The 22,703-nt window shown below is 43.1% G+C and overlaps 1 protein-coding gene across 1 annotated transcript in view; it reads right to left on the bottom strand.

Annotated features, from left to right (window-relative positions):
- Nucleotides 1-22,703, bottom strand: part of LOC144827049 (pentraxin fusion protein-like) — a 640,936-nt gene that overhangs the window by 608,260 nt on the left and 9,973 nt on the right. The window contains exon 2 of the mRNA XM_078685507.1: nt 15,331-15,410. Within this exon, the coding sequence (XP_078541633.1) occupies nt 15,331-15,410 (80 nt within the window). The remainder of the gene's footprint in view (nt 1-15,330; nt 15,411-22,703) is intronic.

Genomic DNA, 22,703 nt, shown 5'->3' with positions numbered 1-22,703 from the left:
TTTGTGCTTTCGTAAGATTGTAGTCCAATTTGTTGTTCATCTTGGTTCTTGATGCCAGCAAGTCTTTAATCACTGTATCTGAAAACACATCAATAGTGTCACTTGGTAATTGGGGTAGGAATTGTGACTCAGTTTTAAAGGGACTGACGTATTTTTCCTGTTCCACCCCTAATCTGGATCCTCTTTCCAATATGCTTGATGTCGATGTGTTAGTGATTCTTTAAGGGGGGCTGAGAAAAAGGGAGTCCCAAAACGTGTTTTTCCCATGTAAATTTCCACAGGAAACTTTAGACAAGGCTACACGTCGAACGGGTGAACGGAATTACCCAAATTTGGCAGGGAGAAAGGTCTTGGTCTGGAAAGCACGCTTTTGTTTATTTGGTGTAAATACGTTCAGTAGTTTTTGAGAAATAATGACATTTACAGAAATATGTATTTGGGAATTCTGCCATCTGATTGGCTGAGGCGTTACGAGCACAAGCTTGCTGCTGATTGGATGCGAGTGGTGCAAGCTGTTGCAACTAGGAAGTGTTGGCCGCCATTTTGTGATTCTATTGAAGCAAGTAAGGGGGTGCAAAGCGAAGCATTCACCCCTACTGGTGTTTAAGTGGTGGCTACGGAAATTTAGTGAGGTATTGCCTAGAGTCAGAAGCTGCTAAGGTGATCTTGTGCGTGACTCGTGGATTAAAGCGTGAGCCCAAATTGTGTGTCTTATGTTGTATAGTCATGTGCCGTGGCCGCTGCACTACACTTGTGGAAGTAGTGTCAGCATGTGTTTATAACTACTAGGACAAACTACTGACCCGTACAGGTCTGAAAGACCTGAGTATTGAAAATATGTGAGGTACTGTCTAGAGTCTCATGCTGCTAAACTGAGCTGCTGCCGGGCTTGGTGATGAAAGCGTGAGTCCAATCTGTGTGTCATACGCTGTGAAGTCATGTGGTCTGGCTGCTGTGCCACATCTGGCCAAGTAGTGTCAGCATGTAGTGATAGCTACTTAGATAAACTTTCGTTTCGAACATTGTAGCTTTTGTATGGTGCTCAGGGGTTGTTATAGAGGGAGTGCAAAGGTAAATGTGCGCGTATCAAATCAATGCAGTATTTCTGAAGTGCTAACTACTCACACCTATGAGTCTGATGGTGCAGGGGGCATAAGCGGAGATACTGATTAACTTGAGGTAAAGCCGTTGAACTACCGACCCCTACCGCTGTGAAAATGCTGGGTACGAAAAGTAAGTGAGGTATTGCCTAAAGTTTCAAGCTGTTAAATTGAGCTGCTGCTGGACTCAGGGATGAAACCGAGGGCCTAAACTGTGTGTGCTATGCTGTGAAGTCATGTGCTCCGGGCGCTGTGCCACACATGTTCAAGTTGTATATGGTGCTTAGGTGGTGTTGTATAGGGAGTGCAAAGGTAAATTTATTTATTCATGAGATTTATAGAGCGCAAACGTATGCCCGAGGGCGTCTTGGCGCTAAAGATTCAATTCATGACTCTCCGACATTGGAAACCGGCCAAGTTATTGGTTAAATAGCCAAGTCTTTAAGTTCTTCCTGAATTATAGCAGAGTGTAGCTCCGAATTGACAGAGGAAGGGAGTTCCAGAGTCTGGCTGCGGCAACTGTAAACCGCCTGTCTCCCCAAGAGACTGTTCTGGTGCGGGGGACATTTAGATGAAACAAAGTAGCTGATCTCAATTGTCTTAGAGGACGGTATGGGCTTATCTCATTCCTAAGAAACTGCGGGCCTGAATTCTGAAGAGTCTTAAAAACCAAGCACAGTGCTTTAAATTTTACTCGGTTTCTGATTGTCAACCAGTGAAGATTGCGGATAGTGTGGGCAATAGGTTTGAATTTAGGAGTTCTGGTTAACAATCTAGCTGCTGCATTCTGTACTGATTGCATTTTATTAATGACCCTGGTTTGTGCACTAGTAAATAGTCCATTGCAATAATCGATTGACGATAATACCAGTGCACTCACCAGGGTTTTACCTGCAACATCAGGTAGAAACGGAGTGATTTTTTTGATAAGTTTCAACTTATGAAAAGCTGTGGCTGCAACTTGATCGGCGTGAGTTGAAAAGTTAAGCTTTTCGTCAAATACCACTCCCAAATTTCTGACCTTTGAGACTGGACTTGGCGCAGTTCCAAAAGTTGAAGGCCACCAAACAGGAGACCAGCAGGGAGAAAGTTTTCCAAAAATTACGACCTCAGTCTTTTGAGAGTTCAATTTAAGGGAGCTAGCGGACATCCAGTCCCCAATCGCCAGCATACCCTCCTGAAAAAGTTTCGCCACATTTTCTCCATCATTGTTATTGGCGATGACCAACTGGGTGTTGTCTGCGTAGGAGGTAAGGCCCATCCCGTATTGCTTGATGACTTGAGCTAGGTCCGACACATAGATATTAAAAAGTGTCAGACTCAGGGATGAGCCTCGAGGCACCCCACAAGGTAGAGAAAGCTCACTTAGAAAGTAAGATGCATCCTATTTTAGGTATGTCATGTCTATGAACAGCAAATGACTTATTTCATTTTCTTAAACAACATGTTGTCCACCATGTTAGATGCCTTACATTTTACTAGTTGTCCTATTCAGCTACAGATGTCTACTTATTCCTAGCACACCTGCCTTCAAAATACTTACAGTACGGATTGTGGGTCACAGCTATGTTTTCTGGTGCAACAAGTATGCTCGAGACAGAGATATTGACACAGACTTGGGTTTGCATAATGTTGATATTAAATGGTTTGTGCTGAGAGGATTAAATTGGCACCAACATTTCCAACCCCTTGCCCGCATGCTGGGGCATTAAGGCAAAATGGACTAGGCACACTTACTGGGGTAGGATCCTTTGAAGGATACCTTTGCACAAATTATGTTGCTTTTCCCTCACACTGTCTTTGTGTACTCTAATATATGCCAAAAGACAGAATTCGAAGTGGTCAAATCAGTTCTCTCCACAGATTGATAAGTCAGGAAGCATGTTAATAAAGCTGTTTCTTATTACCTCAGAGACCATAGCATGGGCTCTATTGATAAAAACAGTCTGCGTTTTGACATAGATAACATTTGTAGAAGTTATAGGGCTCACTTCACTGATTAAAGCAATAGGGTGTTTCTCAACAACCTGAAACTCTGCACTTACATGTAGCTGCAACAAAGTCATAATAAGAACCTGGACACTTCTCAGAGCCGGGCTATAACCCAACACTGGAAACAATATATATATATTAAACTATATTACTAAAAAACATTTTTTGTATTCATAGCCAACCATCTCCAAGTTTCCTGCTCCTGACCAGGAGAACCTCAAGGACGTACAGGACACACAACGCCCAGCTGACCTGTTTGCTCTGCAGCCAGCCCCACTAGCCCCAGCACTGACTAACCAGCTCTGCTCCTGTTGACCCCAGGCCCTTGTGACCTTCCACCAAGGAGACCCACCTATAAGTCTATTTGTGTAGTGCCTTTTCAAGTGGCCCCTTTCTCTTTGACCCCAGTATTCTGCTCCTGAACTTCTCATGCTTAAACTTAGGACCTAGTTCTGACATCAACCTGCAACGAGGAGGTGTACTTCCCAAAAGCATTGCCTGATTGTATGCCATTTTCTAGTTTCTTCCTATTGATTCCTGTAGTGCGCAATTTTGAACAAATTAGATACATTTTCTAACTCTTTAAAATTCATAACTCAAAAAGTACTTATCTTAGAACTGTGTTCTTGGTCTCTAAAAAGCATTAACATTGTCTTTATTTTCACAAATCGGTCTCGGATTTATTCTTGAGTGTGTGTCCATTTAATGCCTCTAATGCCTCTGTCTGTGTCAACAAATGTTTGGCACTACCCTCTGATAAGTTCACAGACACTACCATTAAAAGAGCATTACAATTATCTGCTTTTACCTCTGCATACCATTGGGGAATCACTGGACTCTCTGCACAGTGTACTCCATTTTAGTGCACTATATAGAGAGTCAGCGTCCTACAATAGCTTAAATGAATATTCATTCTAAACAAGTAATGAATGATACTGTTTCGAAAATATGTCATCTGAGTGGGTGTGTGACTGTCTGTATCAGTGTGGGAATGGGTGTCTGAGTGTGGTAGGTGTGCAAGCAGGTGTGTACGTGGAACAAACCTTGAAGAAGATTATGTGTGAGAAGCGGTATGGGTGTGTGAAGGACTGTGTGAGTGGCTGTATCAGTGATTGGATATATATGTGAGTGAGTGACTTCCTTAGTGGCTATATGGGTGGGGAACTGAGGAGTAGCTTTTCTGGGCACTGAGTCTCTGTGTGAGGGGATCTATGGATGAGTGAGTGAGTGTGTTAGTGGCTACATGGTTAAGGTAGTGGCTGTTCCAATGTATGTATGGGTAAGTGAGTTGTTGTTTTGCACAGTTAGGGGTCGATTAGGATCGCGGACGGACTTGAGTCCGTCCGCGACCCCTGAGGAGGAGGGAACGTCCGCATGGGCTGCGGCGTTCCCTCCGATCTGATTAGGATGTGACCGCCAGGGTGGCGGTCACATCCTCTATCTCTAACATTGCGGCGGGTGCAGCTTCAAGCTGCACCCGCCCCAATGTAAAAAATGCATGCACAGCATTTGCGTGCACAAAGCGGCAGGCACCGCGCGGTGCCTGCTGCATTGTGCACGCAAATGCAGGGGGGTACCATAGGTACCCCCCATGTGCACCCACCACCACCCCTTCACCCAGGGGGCCCGCAGCGGGCCCCCGAAGTGAAGGTCCGTATGCTTTTCCATGGCGGCAATGCCGCCGTGGAAAAGCATATTTACACACACATCATGATATGGCGGACGGTGTCTCATAGACACCGCCTGCCATGTTATAGCTTTTCCGCCGCGGTCGGGAGCCGACCGCGGCGGAAAAGCGGCGGACGGAATTCAAGACCCACCAGCCATCCTAATTTGGCGGTGGGTCTTTGGAGTCTCCGCCGCGGTTTTTCCGCATCCTCCAGGCCGGCGGACACTTCCGCCGGCCCGGAGGATGCGGAAAAACCGCCATCCTAATCGGCCCCTAAGTGTCTTTGAGACTGGCTGTATTGGTGAATGAGTTTGCGGGTGTGTAACTGCTTGTATGGATGTGTGAATGGGAATGTAAGTGGATAACTGGATTATTGATTTGATGTGTAACTATCTCTATGAGTAAGTGAAGGTGTGTGAGTAGCAGTGTGGGTGATTGAATGGTACTGCAAGTGGCTGTGTGGGTGAGTGAGTGGTTGTGTAAGTGGTTGCATTAGTTAGTTGTTGACTCTGTGAGCGAGCCCGGGAAATGCTCTGCTTCCAGCAAGCCAGAGAATTGTTTTTTTCAGTGAATATCTATGTTTTTACATTTTATTTTAGGTTTATGAGTCTCTGAGAAGGTCTGTGAGCAAGTGCATCAGTCTCTGAGTAGATCTGTGAGTGGTGAAAGAGAGTATGAGTGATTCTATAAGTGGGTGCATGAGTTTATGACTGTGTCTGTGAGTGGGTGTACATGTCTGAGTTCATCTGTGAGTGAGTGCATGCGTTAATGGGTCTGTAAGTAGATGTGAGGGTGTCTAAGTGGTTCTGAGAGTGGGTGCATGAGTGCCTGAGTGGGTTATGCTTGTTTTCTGCTCCTTTTCTGAAGGCCTTGGTGGAGCTTGCAGAGCCAAATTATGATCAGTTCTGTGAGTGGGCGGAATATTGCTCGGCCATCAATAATGAAGTCCCATTGGATGGTAAAGGTTGTCTGGGGCCAAGAAAACCTATTGATGCCACATGCAAGTCCTCCACAGCGGGGTTGCTGAGACTTTATTGAAGGCACCAAACCCTTTCCTCTATAACTCTGCAAACAAGCCACCTGGTACACTACTGGTTGGAGCATGAAGTCCTCTTGGCTGCTGAGGGTCATTGGGTGCCAAGAAATCCTAATGTTATTACAAGGAAGTCCCCCACAGTGGAATTGCTTGGACGCTGTTTGATGCACTGCTTCCTTTCTCAACCACTTTTTAAAGGGGACTCCTAGTGCACTACTGCTTGGGGTATGAAGTTCCCTTGGCTGTTGAAGATTGTCGAGGCCAAGCACCCTTATTGATCCCACAAGTAGGTCACCCACCGTGAAATTGCTGAAAGCTCATCAGATGCCGGCCTCCTGTTTCTATTGGGAACAAAAGGGGTTAGGTCCTTAATGTGGTGAGGGCTAGACCTAATAACATTAGTAAACAACACAAAATGCCCAAACCACAGTTACTCAATACAATTTTTTGATATAGGGTAAGAAACACTTTATTATCGCTTCCCTGGACACCATTATTTTGTGTCAATCATTTTGTATTTTCTATAATTTGAAAAAATTACTGACAGACGAAAGACATTGATTGCAAATATTTACAAATATTTACAAGGCTGGACTAATGTTAGCAAACATTAAAGGCAAAGACTATTTACACATTTAGAAATCATTAGAACACACAATAGGAAATATTCTCACATCAGACATTATTGAAAAAATAATAATACAAACATATCAATTACAAACAACAAAAAGCTAACAAACACTGAATGAGAGAAACTAGGGGTTGGGAAGATAAATGATTAAATATCTTGTATATTTTAGTGCTGGACCAGCCGGTCCTAGCTTTAGTGCAACAGTAATACTTTATATCTCCCAACCAATACTGCCGACGCGTTTCTACACCAGACTGGAGTCACTGGTCTGTCATCAGGGCTGTATGCATCTTGTATCAAGGCTGCTCAGTGTTGAATTTCAGATCGGGTCTTTTGGGGGTCCGTTTAAATGAAATAACGTGGCCAAGCAGAGAAGCCTTTTACTTTCAGTAGTGCCAAGTGCTGGCAGGGTCCATTAAAAGCGGCGTGACCTTCAGTTTGGGTTCTTGATTTAATCTCTCATTTGCGCATAAATGGAATTGTTGATTTCAGCATTCTGTGGCTGGAGCTGCTGCTCTGTACTGTGGGATTCGAATTTCGAATCCCACAGTACAGAGCAGCAGCTCCAGCCACAGAATGCTGAAATCAACAATTCCATTTATGCGCAAATGAGAGATTAAATCAAGAACCCAAACTGATGGTCACGCCGCTTTTAATGGACCCTGCCAGCACTCGGCACTACTGAAAGTAAAAGGCTTCTCTGCTTGGCCACGTTATTTCATTTAAACGGACCCCCAAAAGACCCGATCTGAAATTCAACACTGAGCAGCCTTGATACAAGATGCATACAGCCCTGATGACAGACCAGTGACTCCAGTCTGGTCTAGAAACGCGTCGGCAGTATTGGTTGGGAGATATAAAGTATTACTGTTGCACTAAAGCTAGGACCGGCTGGTCCAGCACTAAAATATACAAGATATTTAATCATTTATCTTCCCAACCCCTAGTTTCTCTCATTCAGTGTTTGTTAGCTTTTTGTTGTTTGTAATTGATATGTTTGTATTATTATTTTTTCAATAATGTCTGATGTGAGAATATTTTCTATTGTGTGTTCTAATGATTTCTAAATGTGTAAATAGTCTAGTCTTTGCCTTTAATGTTTGCTAACATTAGTCCAGCCTTGTAAATATTTGTAAATATTTGCAATCAATGTCTTTCTTCTGTCAGTAATTTTTTCAAATTATAGAAAATACAAAATGATTGACACAAAATAATGGTGTCCAGGGAAGCGATAATAAAGTGTTTCTTACCCTATATCAAAAAATTGTATTGAGTAACTGTGGTTTGGGCATTTTGTGTTGTTTACTAATGCCTCCTGTTTCTGCCACTATGCAAACATGCCTCCTTGTGCAGTTCTGATTGGGTATGAAGTCTAGGGGTCAGTGCTCCAGTAAACTCCCCTCTGGCCCGATTGGTGAAGATTTTGCCAAACTCCAGGTACCAAGTGGTATACGGAGTGGGAAAACTCCACAAACTTCACCAGCAGAGCAGAGTTTAATGCCCACCCCTAGTTTTCTGCCTTTTTTATGCTCAAGTTTCATATTGCCTATATGTGCTTCTTGCTGATCTTTATTGTTCCTCTTTCTACTTATTTCTGACCTAAAACATAACCTTCTGAACAAATACTGGGGCCCATAATCCTCTTCCCTGACCTTATATTCTGCTTCCCCTGCCTTTGGTTTTCCAATAATTTGCTCCTGGCTTTCACCTCTCTCCCCCCCTTTTTCTACATAGCACTTTGTTTTACTCTCACCCTACCCCACTTTTTCCCCACTCCGCACCTCCTACCCTTAGCCCCCAGCTCTTCCTATAATCTTTCTATGTCGAAACTCTCTTCTCCCTTAATTTATTCTCACCCAATTATATTAATGAAGTATTCACTTCCTGTTAATCTGCCCAGAATTTTTGTTCCCCCTTTTACTTAATTGTGAGCTAAACCTGCATTTTTGTTACTGTCTAAAATCGCTTTTCTAGATAGCCTCTAATCATGTAAATAGCTGTTTGCCCCTTTTTAACTCAATATGTATTAGTTTAGCTTGTCTATGTTTATGCTACTAAACAACTGTTTTTCCTGAACTGTTTCTGCTTATATAAAGCACCCTGATACCCCAGGGTCTAGCCAGCGCTATATAAAACCTTTGAAATAAAATATCACATAAAATAACATATTTTGCCTCTTTCTGCATGTTTCTGATATTAACTTTGACTCTTTTGCTAATTTCTGACCTTTAATCTGTCTTATCTGCTCATTTATGACCTTTCTTCTGTCTCTTTCCGCTTGTTTCTGACCTTTTGTTTTGCTTCTTTTTTTTGTCTTTTCCCCCCAAGCTGTGTGCAGGAACGTCAAAGCCCTGTCAGTCCCAGCCAGCTCCCTGCCTCCTGCGGGAGCAAGCATTGCTATCACAGCCAGTGAGCTGCTAAACACACACCTCCCTGTATGCCAGAGCAATCATTTTGTATTTTTTCTGCCTGCTTGACAGCGGTCTTGACCACAGACAAAAACTTTGCTCACAGCAAGCGGGATCAATGTCACATCTCTCATTTGCAGTGAGCAGCATTTGCATTTGCTCTGCCTTGGCAGAAGCTGTCAAAGCTTCTGCCAAATCAGATCAAACTGCTATGTCCTGGGAGTGGGCACCCAGTAACATAGCAGAAGCTAAGAGTGGTGGTCCTCGGGGCCATATATAGCCCTGAAGGGGGGATTGTAGCCTCTTTTTCATAAATATTTGGCCTGAGGGAGGTGGTGGGTACCATGGCCAAGGGAGGCCTGGCAGGCCCTCATTAGGTGTTATTTAGACCCAGATGGTGGTGGTCCTTAGGGCTCTGAGGTTCCATACAGCACCCACTCAATCTTTTTTTAGCCCAATACAACTACGACTATTGAACGGATGTACACAAAAATCTCCCCTTCTGCCCACTTTCTTGTAAGTCCCTCCAGCGGTTCGGGCTGAATTTGTGTTCAAAGATGTTTGTGCGGAATTAACACTGGAAATCTTACTTTTGACCCCCATTTCTCTCAGCCCCTGCTTGATGGATCACCTGCAAATGTTCCATGCACCACTAAACTGACTATGACATTTTATTTGGAAACTTTTGTGAAGATTCGTCAAATAGCAAATAAGATATAGGCAAGTTAAAAAAAAAGCTTTTTACAGTATAATTAACTTCCTACACTATACCCCTACAAACCTAGAGGCCCACACTTAAAATATAACTAAAATACATCAGAATCACACAATATACACAATTAATAATCAGTTACACAGTGAATGATTATTTGTTATTTATTATTTACCTAATGAATGTCCCGACCAAGGCCCCCACAAAACTAGCCACCCACAACTAAAGTATTACTAAAATAAATCAGTATTGCTTGATACACATCATTAATTAACAATTAAATATTTATTAAGAAATGATTAAATAAATGAATGTTAATTATTCATCACTCGGCTTGTGACCCTCTATCCTTGCAAACCCAACCTCTCACACCTGAAATATAACTAAAATATAAAGGTATTACATAATTTCCATAATTATTAGTAAATTAAATAATCAATAATAAAGTACTCATTCTTTGTTAATTCATGATAATTTAGTTAACTTTGCATCCTAACCCCTAAAATATAACTAAAAAATAATTAACAATATTTATGAACAAATACATTGTTTATGAATTAATAATTAATTGTCAAATAATTGTTACTTAGCTTCTCACCGTATAGCTCTATACACCTAGCCACCACCTAAAATACTATAAATTACGATTAAGATAACTAAAAATTATTATTAACAATGATAAAAACAATATTAACTCATAAACTAACATATGTACTAAAACACAATAAGATACTAAAAAAAATGTTGCATCTATATTATTGAAACAATATTAACAACATATTACTTATCTAAAAAATATATTTTTTTACAACTATATTTGTGAATCACCATATTTTTGTATCACAATTTTGTTTCAAGTATGTCTGTCTCCCAATATTTGCAACTGCAGATATGATGCAAGCCTCCCAATCATATCTATGAGGACATGGATAGCCACTTTGCATGGCTTTGCAAGTCTTTGCATGACCTCATACATATGGAGTAAAACAAAGAAGTGCAAGATGATGTGCTGCATTACTATGCAGCAGAGAGGCAATCCTTCGCACTGGCGTAGCTAGGGGGGTGTGGTGAGGGGGGGGCGGTCCGCCCCAGGCGGCACTATTTCGGGGGTGGCGTCCTTTTTAGTTTATTCTTACTGACACTATTGTCAGTCAGTCTAGCTATGCCTCTGGCTTTACTGCAGCTAACCAGGAAATACATTTGAAATAATAATAATGAAGGAAGGTGCGGTCGGAGTAATACATTATTTTCCATCCATGTGTGCCGGCTCTGTTGCTCCCCGCAGACATGCTGCCAGCAGCTGGGCTCAGTAAAGTAATAGTTAAATATCTGCTCTCTGTGCTGGAGCAGGCAGAGAGTGCTACAATGTAGCAAATAAATCCGGCAGCATATTTCATGCGTCCTGCGCGCCGCGTGGCACTGAGACTGACTAGGGGGCCCGAGATTAAATCCGGATGTGACCCCTTAGTGCCTCGTTAAGTCCTGAAGAAAGAGGAAGTGAGGCAGGTCAGATTCGGCGGGGAAATTAAATATGAGTCTCAGTCTGGACCAGGATGCTAGTGAGGAACCGGGCATGGCTTCATTTCACACAGACAACATTGGGCTGGCTGGACTGAGCTCTGCAACTTGGTTGTCATCCCCAAATTTAAACTTCATAAATTTGGTGGCCGTCGTTTTGCTTTCCTTGCCCCCAGGCTCTGGAACTCCCTTCCTCTGACTATTAAATCTAGCAACTCCCTTTTTCAGTTCAGGAAACTCCTCAAGACTCTTCTGTTTACCCTTCCTGAATAAATTCTTTTCCGTTCATTCACATGTCTTTCCAGTTAGCGCCAAGAAACCTTCGGGTGTTAGTGCGCTCAATAAGCCTCAATTAACATAACATAACATAACACCAGACACCAACACTGCAGGCTATCAGCAGTCTGTGCTGCGCACTCTGACTCCTCTGCCCCAGGGTCAAGAGAGCCTCTCCCTGTAGCACCACTAACTTGGGGAAAACTGGACTTATGTCTGCCTTGCGGCTGATCGCCTTGCGACTGCCTTGTGCCCCGAGAGACAGCCCCTTCCAGTGCCCCTGCCTTGCTATGGACGCCAGCAGCACTGAATTGAGACAACATGGAGAGCAGCACTGGAGCCATTCTAGCACATTCAGCGTTTCCCACTTTCTGGTAAGGTTGATAAATACTGCCATACTGGCCATTTGTCATGTTGATTTAAAGCTTAAACATGACACAATTATTTAAATAATCATTGTCTTCATGAAGTTTATATATTTTACAATGGAATTTGTCTTTATTTACTTTAATTATGAGACCGTTATCTTTAACTTTGCAGATTACAGAACACTGCAAAGTATGCACTGATGAGGGAAAAGTATGGCCCAGAGCCAGAACAATACAATACTGATCATGCCATTAAAAACAACAGATAGGTGGTAACCCTGTAGTGAATGGTACAGTAGGACCTACCTGGAACCTACTGCAGTAACAGTGAGCAATAGTGAAAGCAACAATCCAAACAGGCCAATCCAACCCTGGTCAGGCTCAGGTTCTTCTTAATGGCAGGAGGGTGAATGTGCAGACTGAGCAGCATTTGCTGCTGCTTTTGGGCCAGTCCAAGCCTGGTTGGAGCTTCTTATTATTGTGGTGGGGAGAAGGCTTTAAATGACATTTTTGTCAGGGGGTGCCTCTGAGGGTCGCTTAACACCAAGTATGATAATGTGGCCAATCCATAGCTGCTTCCTGTTGTGTGTTTCATGTGAATTGTAACACTGTGAAACCTGACTTGTTAATCCTAAACACGTTGCATGATGAGATTAATAGTTTTCTCTTTTCCTATCAGAATGAATGCACATACAATATCCACAGTACAAAATGCACCTAGTTATGAAAAGAAGATGTGTTTTGATAAATAGGAAGTGCTCTGCAGCAGTTTAAAGATCTTTTTCGAGTTTCTCACAGCTCAAAAGGGTATAATTTGTAATATTTATCCATTTCCATGGACTTCATTGCTTGGTTTTGCTCACAAGAAATTGTCACTCATAGTGGTTGAATGGTCACTCATAATTGCACTGCAATTTAAAAAATGTCACACATAGCAATCTGAAACCTTGGCAGCTATGCCGATGTGGCTGCCAGACAGTGACACACTTGCTGGGATAGGGGAGCAGTTGAGACTCGGACTGATGTGTGGGAAGGGGACACATTGCATTGGGTGTGTTGAATGCTCTGGTGAGCAGTATTTGAGGGTGGCTGCGCCCACCTGTGGAATTGTTCTGTGCGGGTGGTGGGGTGGGGCATAGGCCGTTCGGCACATGAATCGTGGTGGTGAAAGATGGGCCCAGACTGTGGCGGGTTGTGCGAGTCCCTGGCACGGATCTCGATTGCCTCGGGCCTGTACTGTGGATTCATTGGAGTCAGCTGAGCATGTGCGTGATGGCATAGTTTCTGGGCGGGCCTCGGGAGAGCCTGTGGGATGCGCGTGCCGATCACAGTCAGACAGGCTGACGGATATGTTTGGAGGTATTAGGAAGAATCACACGGGTATGGTTGGGCGAGTGGCCCTGGGATTCTGTGCGCGGCTCTCGTCGGCTGCGAATTCAGATGGTTGGCACTTGCTTGCACTGGTTGGTGGACTGGTGGAGCTGGCATTCTGGTGGAACATGTGAGAAATATTTGTGCACGAGGTTTGACAGTGGGGTGAGATTCGAAATTCGAGTCGAGTCTTGGCCTTGCACGGTCATGGGGCCGCGGATGCCATGGGCGGCAGTCTGTGGGATGGCCCGGGCGGTACAGGCTCTAGCTACGCCCCTGATCCTTCTGGATTGTTATGGGTTTTCTTCGGCAAAAGCCATGGATTTTGATGCTGCATCAAACTTACTTAGTTATGTAAACCTGGGGCAGGGCGAAAACCTTATGCCTCACACAGAAAGAGGACAATGCCTCTTGGGATTGTTTTTGTGGAGGAAGGTGCCCCTTCCTGCACAAAAATAATGCAGCAAGCAACACAGACAACCTTGCACCAGGGTGCAAGAGTTCCTGCATTGATGCTGGGCAGCAAATTGTGCACCAGGCGCAGGCATAAAGGAAAGAAATGCTCTGCATTTCATAAATGTGATGCATTCCCGCCCTTTCACATTTACGTGGGGCAGCGCAGCACGAAGACTTGTGGTGCTGGCCTACCCTAATTCCCCGTAAATCAGGGCCCCAATATTTGGTCCCATAAATGAGGTATTTGATATTTTGTCCTATTAACCTACCTGCTCATTACAGTACAGCTATGGAAGTGAATAATATAGGGAATTTGCTAACATTAAAAGTTTGGAACCTTTAGGCAAAAAGAGTTACAAAAGGTACACATTTAAATACGCAATGAGATAGATAGGCCTCAAACTAACATTGCGGTGCATGTAGTGTTACTGGGTGTGAACTACAAGCCACTATATCTTCAGCACACATGAATGATGTGGCCCCCATTTTGGTGGATTGTTTATATTTTGAGCAGGTAGTGGGACTACGGGTGAACTGGAGAAGAACTTGTGTTTTCCCGATACCCCACCAGGGTTTTTACGACTGGACAGAGAGCCATTGACCTGGGCAATTGCAGGGATCCGGTATCTCAGGTTTTGCATCTATCCCTCTCAGCAGGATTTGTTTGTCAGCAATCTACAGTGGTAATTTACATCCCTCAAGATTCAAATGCAGTTTTGGCAGAGGTTACAGCTGGCCGTGGCAGGTGGTGTCCCTGTCTCAAAGATGATTGACCTTCCCCAGGCTGCTATACTAGTTTATCAATGTCCCAGTATTTCCTAAGTGGCTATTCTTGCTTGACTTGGACAGGGGAAGTTAAGACACATGACAGGATCCAGTCTCACACTATTCCCCATAGACCTGTGCGTCCCCGTCCCCTCATGCGCCTATCCATGCTATATGCTTGCACATTTGCGGCCCCAAATATTCAGTAGTAACTAATCATATTTAGATCACATACATTGCTGATACAGTACCATAGCTTACAAACTATAAATCTGGTTCAGTGAAATATTTATGACTCAAAGCTCTGGGAGAGTAGAGGCTCTCTCCACACTGGAGAAAAAGCATAAGGTAAAGGACACGTTCACCGAAGGGTGTATGGCAGTGATTAACAAATGTTTGTTGTTACCAAACGGTACTCTTTTTATCGACCTCAGAAGGATGAGAGGCTACATAGAGCTACTGGAATTTGAACCTGTGACCATGAGGTTGAACACAGTCCGCTCCACTGGACGCATGATTCCACTGAGCCACCAGACACCGCTTCAAGCACAAGCGATAACAAGAGAATACAACCGTGTTTATAAACTTCTTCTCCTGTTGATGTCAATTATCATTATTTACTAAATGTCTTGTAATGACACTCTAATAAATCTATCTCTAATTATGACATGCTTATCAAAATGTATTACAGCATTGAACAATCTAAAAAACCAACAAAAATTATTAGAAATGAAATCAAAACAGCGTTACTTCATCTCTCCACACATGTTTAAAGGACAGATGTTGACCATAAAACAATTCAGAACGCTTTGCCACTAACCACACCTCTCTCCACAGAGAAGCTGCCCTCTGCCACATTCTGCTCATTCAGGAGACAGATAAACAGCGCGTCCATTTCTACATTTTGTGAGATAACATTAAAATACCTTGCCAAAACCATGTGTTTGCCATTTCAATGATTTCTTTACAGAGATATGAAACAGGCTTTCTGCTGAGCGATACCTGGGAGTGATTGTATCTTCTCCTACCTGAAGGAGCTGGTTGACAACTGTAGATTGTTTCACTTTTTACCCGGGCCAAAAGCAGAAGATACAGAATAATTTCCATCCTATGGGAAGAAGGGAATTGTTAGTATTTACAATGGATAGAAAGTGATAAAACACAAGGAATGACATTAAGGAATTAGTATTCGAACATTGCCGAACACGTCTGTGAGAATGATGAACAGCTCGTGCAGGAAAGCATTGCTGGTCACCGACAATCCACATTTCATCCTTACTGAGAGGTGACTACCAAATAGGGTAATCATTTCCATACACGTCACATACATGTTAACATACTAACAGACTCTTCAGTGCAACACAGTGAAACCTGTTAATCTATCATTTCAAATTACGTTTAAAGTCCCTCGGATACTAAGATTAGCTGAATCCAGTTGAGTTAATAATGGACTTGTAGCGAAGGGCTCGGTTGTGAGGAATCAACATAGGAAATGTTATCCTCTTAACCGCGGCGCGAATTCCACTGCAGTCCGGTGGTTTTCATGAGTGGGCGAGGCCGCGTCGGCAAACGGATGTGTACAGCACTACAGAGGGAATATATGATGTTACAACGCATTCCGTTGCAACGTATGCCTTTTCCACGCATGCGTTACAACGGAATGCCTTTACCACGCATATGGTTTACCACGAAAATGCCTTTACCACGCGTAGTTTAACAACGTTTTTTGTTGTTTAACTATGCATGATATTTGCGTTTTCATGTTAAACCGACTGCATGAGTGAATATTCAAGTCTATATATGTTTTTTTAATTATGCCTAACCTAATAAAATATTATAATTAAGAAATATACTTACATTTTCTTTCGACTGTATTCTCCTTCTTCTAACTCCTTAAATGGTCCTTTCTCTATTTTTGATGCAGTACGTAGACGCACGTACGTAATCACGTCTGTTAGGGAGGCTCTTTCCATGAAGGACAGAGGCACAGATGAGCGTGTTTAAGGTACGTTTTCTTTCTTTTTTTTTTTTTTTCTTTTTTTTTTGGGGGGGGAGACCCCCCCCAGCACCCCCTTTTTTTTAACCTTTAACTCACATTCCTTTACTACGTATTTAGTAGTATAGGAATGCGTGGTAAAGGTTATAGTGGTAACCACGCATGCGTTGTAAAGCATGCGTGGTTAGTGCATTCGTGGAAACGGCTTCGTTGTAGTGGCTGTTTCCCCTACAGAGGTACTGCTCGCGACGGCCGTTGGCCGATGGAAGCACGTTTTAAAATATGACACAGCGGCACTTGGTGGGTACAGAGAGTGACGTAGTGAGTGTTGTGTTTGAACAGAATTTGACGCCTCACGGCAACGCGCTAATTACAAGCATGCGAATGCGCGATGTTGAGGCCTTTGATTGCATGGACTGTTCCACATGGTATCACGAGATGCAACATAACATTCCTCCTAAACAACAAACAAACTAAAACAGAAGAGCACCTTGCAGGACTGTAACACATTATGGGGAAGAGAATACCCTTCAACTACGCCCTCCCATAGCCTTTCCAGTCCACGTCAACATCAGTTCAGCAGTGAAAATCTCGAAGTTAACTAGAAAGTGCCGGGTTACCTCGCAGATTTTGTGGGAGCGTTCACCACGGCACGGGACCACGTCCCTCGAAACAGTTAGTGGCACTTTCAGGGTGGGCACTGATTGCCCCACATTTCGTGAGTGCCCCTCGGATGGCCTGGGGGACAGATCCGTGCCTCTGGAACTAGGCAGGAGATATTCACTCCCAGTCCAGTCCTCCCATTGATGCTCCTCACCCTCAGACATGTCTTGTTCCTGTGTATTTTTCGGGGTCTCATGGTACTTTTAAAAAACAAGACATTTCGGATAATCCGTTCCTGACCCTTCTTTGCAGTGATCTGGGTACCTTGAATGTGAATGATGTGCCATGGGTTCTACTCAAGAGGAAGCTGAAACGTGCTTTCCTGATGTCTATTTTAAACCAGGACCTTGTCTCCCACCCTGAGGGTCGACAGCTTGGCTCGCTGTCTGGTGCTGTTGTGATCATCGGCACGTCTTTGCTGGCGCTCCACAGCACTGTTATTATTATTCAATGTCCTCATAAAACATTCAGTTTCTCCATTTGCCTGGCACCACTTTGGAGTGACTCTTCGGGGGGTGATTCCTTGAGAGGTCAGATAGGCCGCGAACTCCTGACCCTGAAGAGGTGGGCCATTGTCCGTTCTGATTCCTTTAATCAACCCATGGGTCGCCATTACCTTTTCTAGTTTGAGAATTACCTCTCCGGCAGTCAACGATGATAAAACTTCTACCTCCAGATACTTTGAGTAGTCATCTATGACAACCATGGAGTGTTTTCCATCAGGGAGGCTTCCATAGTCCATACTCACCTGCATCCAGGGGCCCTCCGGACGCTGCTCTGTTATGATGGGTGCTGGAGAATTTGGTTCACTAGTCGCTTGGCACTACCTCAAAGTCTTCACTACTTCCTCGACTTTGCTATCCATGAAAGAAAACCAAACGTTTGTCCACAACTTGCCTTTTGTGTTCACCATCCCTTGATGGCCGGCATGGGCCAGCCCAACCACGCAGTCCACCAGGGAGTTAGGAATCACCAGCTGGTGAACCCAAGGAGGCATCCATTTGGGTCAAAACTGAGTTATGTCCTCACCAGGTATAGAATTTCAATTACCTTTCTGGCTTCCGGGGTAAGCCTTGTCTCAGAGTCCCGAAGCTAACACCATTCGTTTCTCCTTACAACTTCCAACACCTTCCGCAGACAGGCATCTTGACTGGTGGCATGACACAAGTCAGTTATGGAGATGGAAATGGGAAGTAATGGGTCAGCTGCATATCTCACATATTCTTCAGTTACTTCTGCTTCCTTCATTTCACTTAGATGCCAGGATAGATAATCTGCTCAGTTTTGCAACTGTAGTCCTGCAATTGCAGCATCCATTTCTCAATACAAGGTGGTGGTTTGGACACAGTGCCAGCAAATAGTGGAATGAGAAGCTTGTGATCAGTAGTGACTAAGAATGGTTTCCGGTAGACATACAAATGGAAGTGTTGGCACCCCCAATGAAGGGCAATAGCCTCCTTCTCTATCTGGGAGTACCATTGTTCAGGGTCTGTCAGGGATCAGCTCGCAAACACCACGGAAGCCCACTCATCTTCATCTGTCTTCTGTTGCAGACGGACAGCTCCAAGCCCCCTTTGGCCCACCATCAACTGTAACTTGTGTCTATATTGGAGGATCAAAATATCTCAAAGTGGTAGAGATTGACAAGGCTTCTTTGTTTTTTTTCCAACAAAGCCTGCTGTTCAAGGCCCCAGACCCAGGGTACAACGGCCTTGGTCAGTTCCCTCAACGATATTGTCAATGACGATAGGTCTTTGATGAAGACACCACAATAATTGATCATGCCCAGGAAGCTGCGCTTTTCCGTCACGTTGGTTGGAGCGGGAGCGTCTTTAATGTCACTGACCTTCTCAGGATCCAGAGCGATCCCCTCCGCAGAGAATGTATATTTTATTTATTTTTATTTAAAGAGTTTTGTATAGCGCGAACAAGACCCTTGGGTATCAGAGCGCATCACATTTCATGAGGTAGAATAGAGACAAGTTTAGTATAGTGCACCTATACCCAGTTAAATGATGTACAAAGAATACAAACAACACGATCAAGCAAATTATAGGGTTAACACAACTATGCAGTGCAAGAGTAAGATATATGATACGACTTATTATGTTGGGAGATTCGACTTCCTACTTGCAATATGTTTTAAATGAACTTTCCTAAGCATTCTATAATCTACTAGATCTGTGTCCAGGAATTTGTATAGTACTGTTTGAAAGGCTATCTCCCAAAGAGTTATGGCCTATAAGTAACGGGTTAGTATAAATACATACAGTGACCAGAGGTAGATTCGGGAAACGCCTCAGTGCAAATGAATTTTAGTTGATTTCTCCTTTATAAACCATCTTCTCCACTCAAGTCTTGATACCTGTCGTACTGCCCTTGTGTGTCCAACTCAGCCGGCGACTTTCTTTTCACTTCCCTAGAGTAAAAGTTTTGGTCAGGACTATGACATGTTGCTAAAGCTGAGCCATCTTGTCTATGGGAGGAACTTGCTCATTAGAAATGTTTTCGTTTCCCTCTTAAGGGTTGCTGTGTTTGCTATTTTTCTAATATTTGGCGGAAGAGAGTTCCAGATTCTGGGTGCTGCTTCTGAGAAAGCTCTATCATAGGTTCTCTTCTTCTTGAAAAAGGGTGGTCTCCGAACCAGCTACTTGGCACTCCTAGCTGGTCTATTTCCTCCAGATATTTCAATTTTCTGGGCAAGGTACCTTGGTGTATTGTAGTGAAGCGCTTTGTGTGTGATGCATGCCATTTTCTGTTGAATTCTGGCTTTGTACGTTAGGCAGTTTAATACTTTCAGGTGTGGAGAGATATGGTCGAACTTTCTTGAGCCGGTGATAATTCTTGCAGCTGCGTTGAGGCATGCTTTTAATGGTGCTGTGGATATTTTAGGAAGACCTGCTAAAGAAGTACAACGATATTCAATCCTCGAGATGACCAATGATTGGACTGCTAGTTTGAGATCCGCTTGAGAGATGAAGGGTTTCACTTTTCTAATGTAGTTCAAGTAAAAAAGGGCACTTTTAGCCATTGCTTTGATGTCGGCTTTCATATCAAGGTTCTAATCGAGTGTGATTCTTAGTGATTTAGCCGATTCAATTAAAGTAGGAGTCCAGTTAAGGGCCGTGATCATTTTAGACCATTCCTTGACCTCTGTGTGGTTCTTTGGTGGAGAAATTAGTAGGAATTCTGTTTTCTGAGTGTTTAGCTTCAGATGATTGATTGTTAACCAATGTAATGTCGATTGTAAAGCCTCGTTCATTAACCTGATGTCTTCTAGGGACGCGATCTTGATGTATATCTGAGTGTCGTCCACGTACATATGAAAGGATATTTTGGACTTTTGAAGAATTTCCGTCAGGGGTTCGACATATAGATTAAACAATGATGGAGATAATGTAGATCCTTGAGGGACTCCAATCGTATTAGGGCATGAAGGTGACAGAGCTTGGTTGACCAGGAATCTTTGCGTTCTATTTTTGAAGGATTCCAAAATTCCCATTCTGTCCTGGAGCCTGTTCAGTAATTTTGCATGATTTACCGTGTCAAATGCAGATGACAGGTCTAAGAGGATGAGTAGACATGATCTATTTTGCTCTGGGGCTGGTAGGGCATCATCGACTATATGTAGAATTGCTGTTTCCGTGCTGTGTCCTGTTTTGAAACCCGACTGACAGTCATCCAGTAGGGAGAATTTGTCTATGTGTTCACTAAGTTATTTTTGTAATTATTTCTCTATTAGTTTGGCAAGTACAGGAATGTTGGTTACCGGTCGAAAGTTATTCGGATCAGCAGTGTCCGCTGTCGGTTTTTTGACAATGGGGACGATTTGCTCACTTTTTAGGCATTCTGGAATTATCTCGTGTGAGAGAGAGAGGCGTTAATAATTCTTGTCCAAAGTGGAATCACGATATGGCTGATTTCTTTCAAGCATTTTGCTGGGAGAGGGTCGTTATAGTGGTTATTAGGTTTGATATCTAGTAGCGTTTTAGCGATGTTATTCTGGTCCAGCATCCTGAACGTATCCCAATGTGCCCTATTCTTTGCCCTATCCTCCTTAATTATTGAGTTGGTAGAGTTGGTTTTGCTCGTTGTGGGTCTTTGGTTGTCTAGGTTATCCACTGCACTCCTGAGCTCACTTTCCAACATGTTGGATTTGTTGGTGAAGAATGTTCAGAATTCTTTGCAGCTTAGTTGTATTTTTGTGGTTTCATGGGCCGATTTGGCCAACTTGTTGGATTGTTGTTTTAGTATTTCGAATAGTTTCCGGTGCCTATTTTTAGTGAGATCCAGTTCTGATCTAATAAATTCCTTCATGGAATTGAGGATCTTCTTATTGTATTCTTTTCTGGTTTTTCTGAGGGATTTCAGTTCAGGAGATGAAGGGTATTGTCTCCATTTTCTCTCTGCTAGTCTCAGTTTCCTTCTTTCCTCATTCAGTGACCCGTTAAACCATTGATTTTTATTCTTCTCTGTAACTCTTTTCAGTTTCAGAGGCATAGTGGTGTTAACTATATCCGTTATTGAAGTATTGTCATGGTCTGTTAGGTCATTCATGTTCTTCAAGTTGTTAGGTGGATATAGTACCTTCTTGCAGCTTTCTATTAGTAGTTCAATGTTCGGTTCTTTAGTGTCCCGTATCCATTTTTTTTACTTTATCCGGTTGCACATGCTTGTTCTTTTTCCATGTGGGAATCAGAAAAGTTATGGCATGGTGATCAGACCAGTCGCACTTCTCTATTGATAGGACTGAAGTGTTCTCTTTTTTTTAAATTATCCAATCCAACTTACCTCCTTTCGCATGAGTTGGCTGTGTGCATACTTGGGAGAGGTTTAGCTCGGCTAGGAAGTCTTTAATAGTGTTGACCTGTTTGTTATTGTTGTCGTTCCAGTGTAGATTAAAATCCCCTAGGAATATATTATTTGCGTCGAGTTAGCATTTGCCGTGATGATCTCCATTAGTTGTTCTGTGAAGGATATATTGTTACCCGGAGGGTGATAGATTGCATGCAGGTTGCAGCTTTGGTTGTTAGCCGATCTTATATTGAGACCCAGGTATTCGCAGGATTTGAGTGGTTCTGATTGTATTTGGCTTACTTCTATGTCCGAACGGTGGATGTAGGCTATACCACCCCTGACTTTTTTTGTCTATCCAGTCTCACAATGCAATAGAGGGGGGGCACTAGTAGGTCCATGACAGGAGATGATGATTTCGATAGCCATGTTTCCGTGAGGATTGACATATTAATTTCCTTGTTAATGATGAGGTCACCTATGTCTGATGCATGTTTAGCTGCGGACCTACAGTTTATCAGAAGGCATTTCAGTGTCTTCCCAGCTTTGTTTGGGTTCAGATTTTGCGGTTCGGTGATTATCTGGACTTGTTGTAAGTTATTAAGGTTTGGTTTCCTTTCATTTTTTCTTGATGTTCTATTGGTATTGATCCGGACTGTTCTGATTTCCTCCCCTCTCTTATGTTCCGTCGCCTGATACTCCCGGAGTAGGGATAGGGTTTCTTCTTCTATTAAGTCTTTATGTTTCCTGTCCAGTCGATTATTCCTGTTTGATAATGGCATCGCAGTCTCCTTGTTCTTTGTTTGAGGGTTGTATATTAGATCTATAATGTGCTCAACTTTCTTGTGGGTGCCTTCTATAGCTTCACGTAACTTTTCCATCGCTTGCATAGAGATTATCATGTCTAGTGCCAAGTTGTCCATTTTTGTTTGAAGCTCTTTGAATTCT

This window comes from Lissotriton helveticus, chromosome 4_1, assembly GCF_964261635.1.
Source record: "Lissotriton helveticus chromosome 4_1, aLisHel1.1, whole genome shotgun sequence".
NCBI classification, from domain to species: Eukaryota; Metazoa; Chordata; class Amphibia; order Caudata; family Salamandridae; genus Lissotriton; species Lissotriton helveticus.
This window is presented reverse-complemented; position numbering and strand designations above follow the sequence as displayed.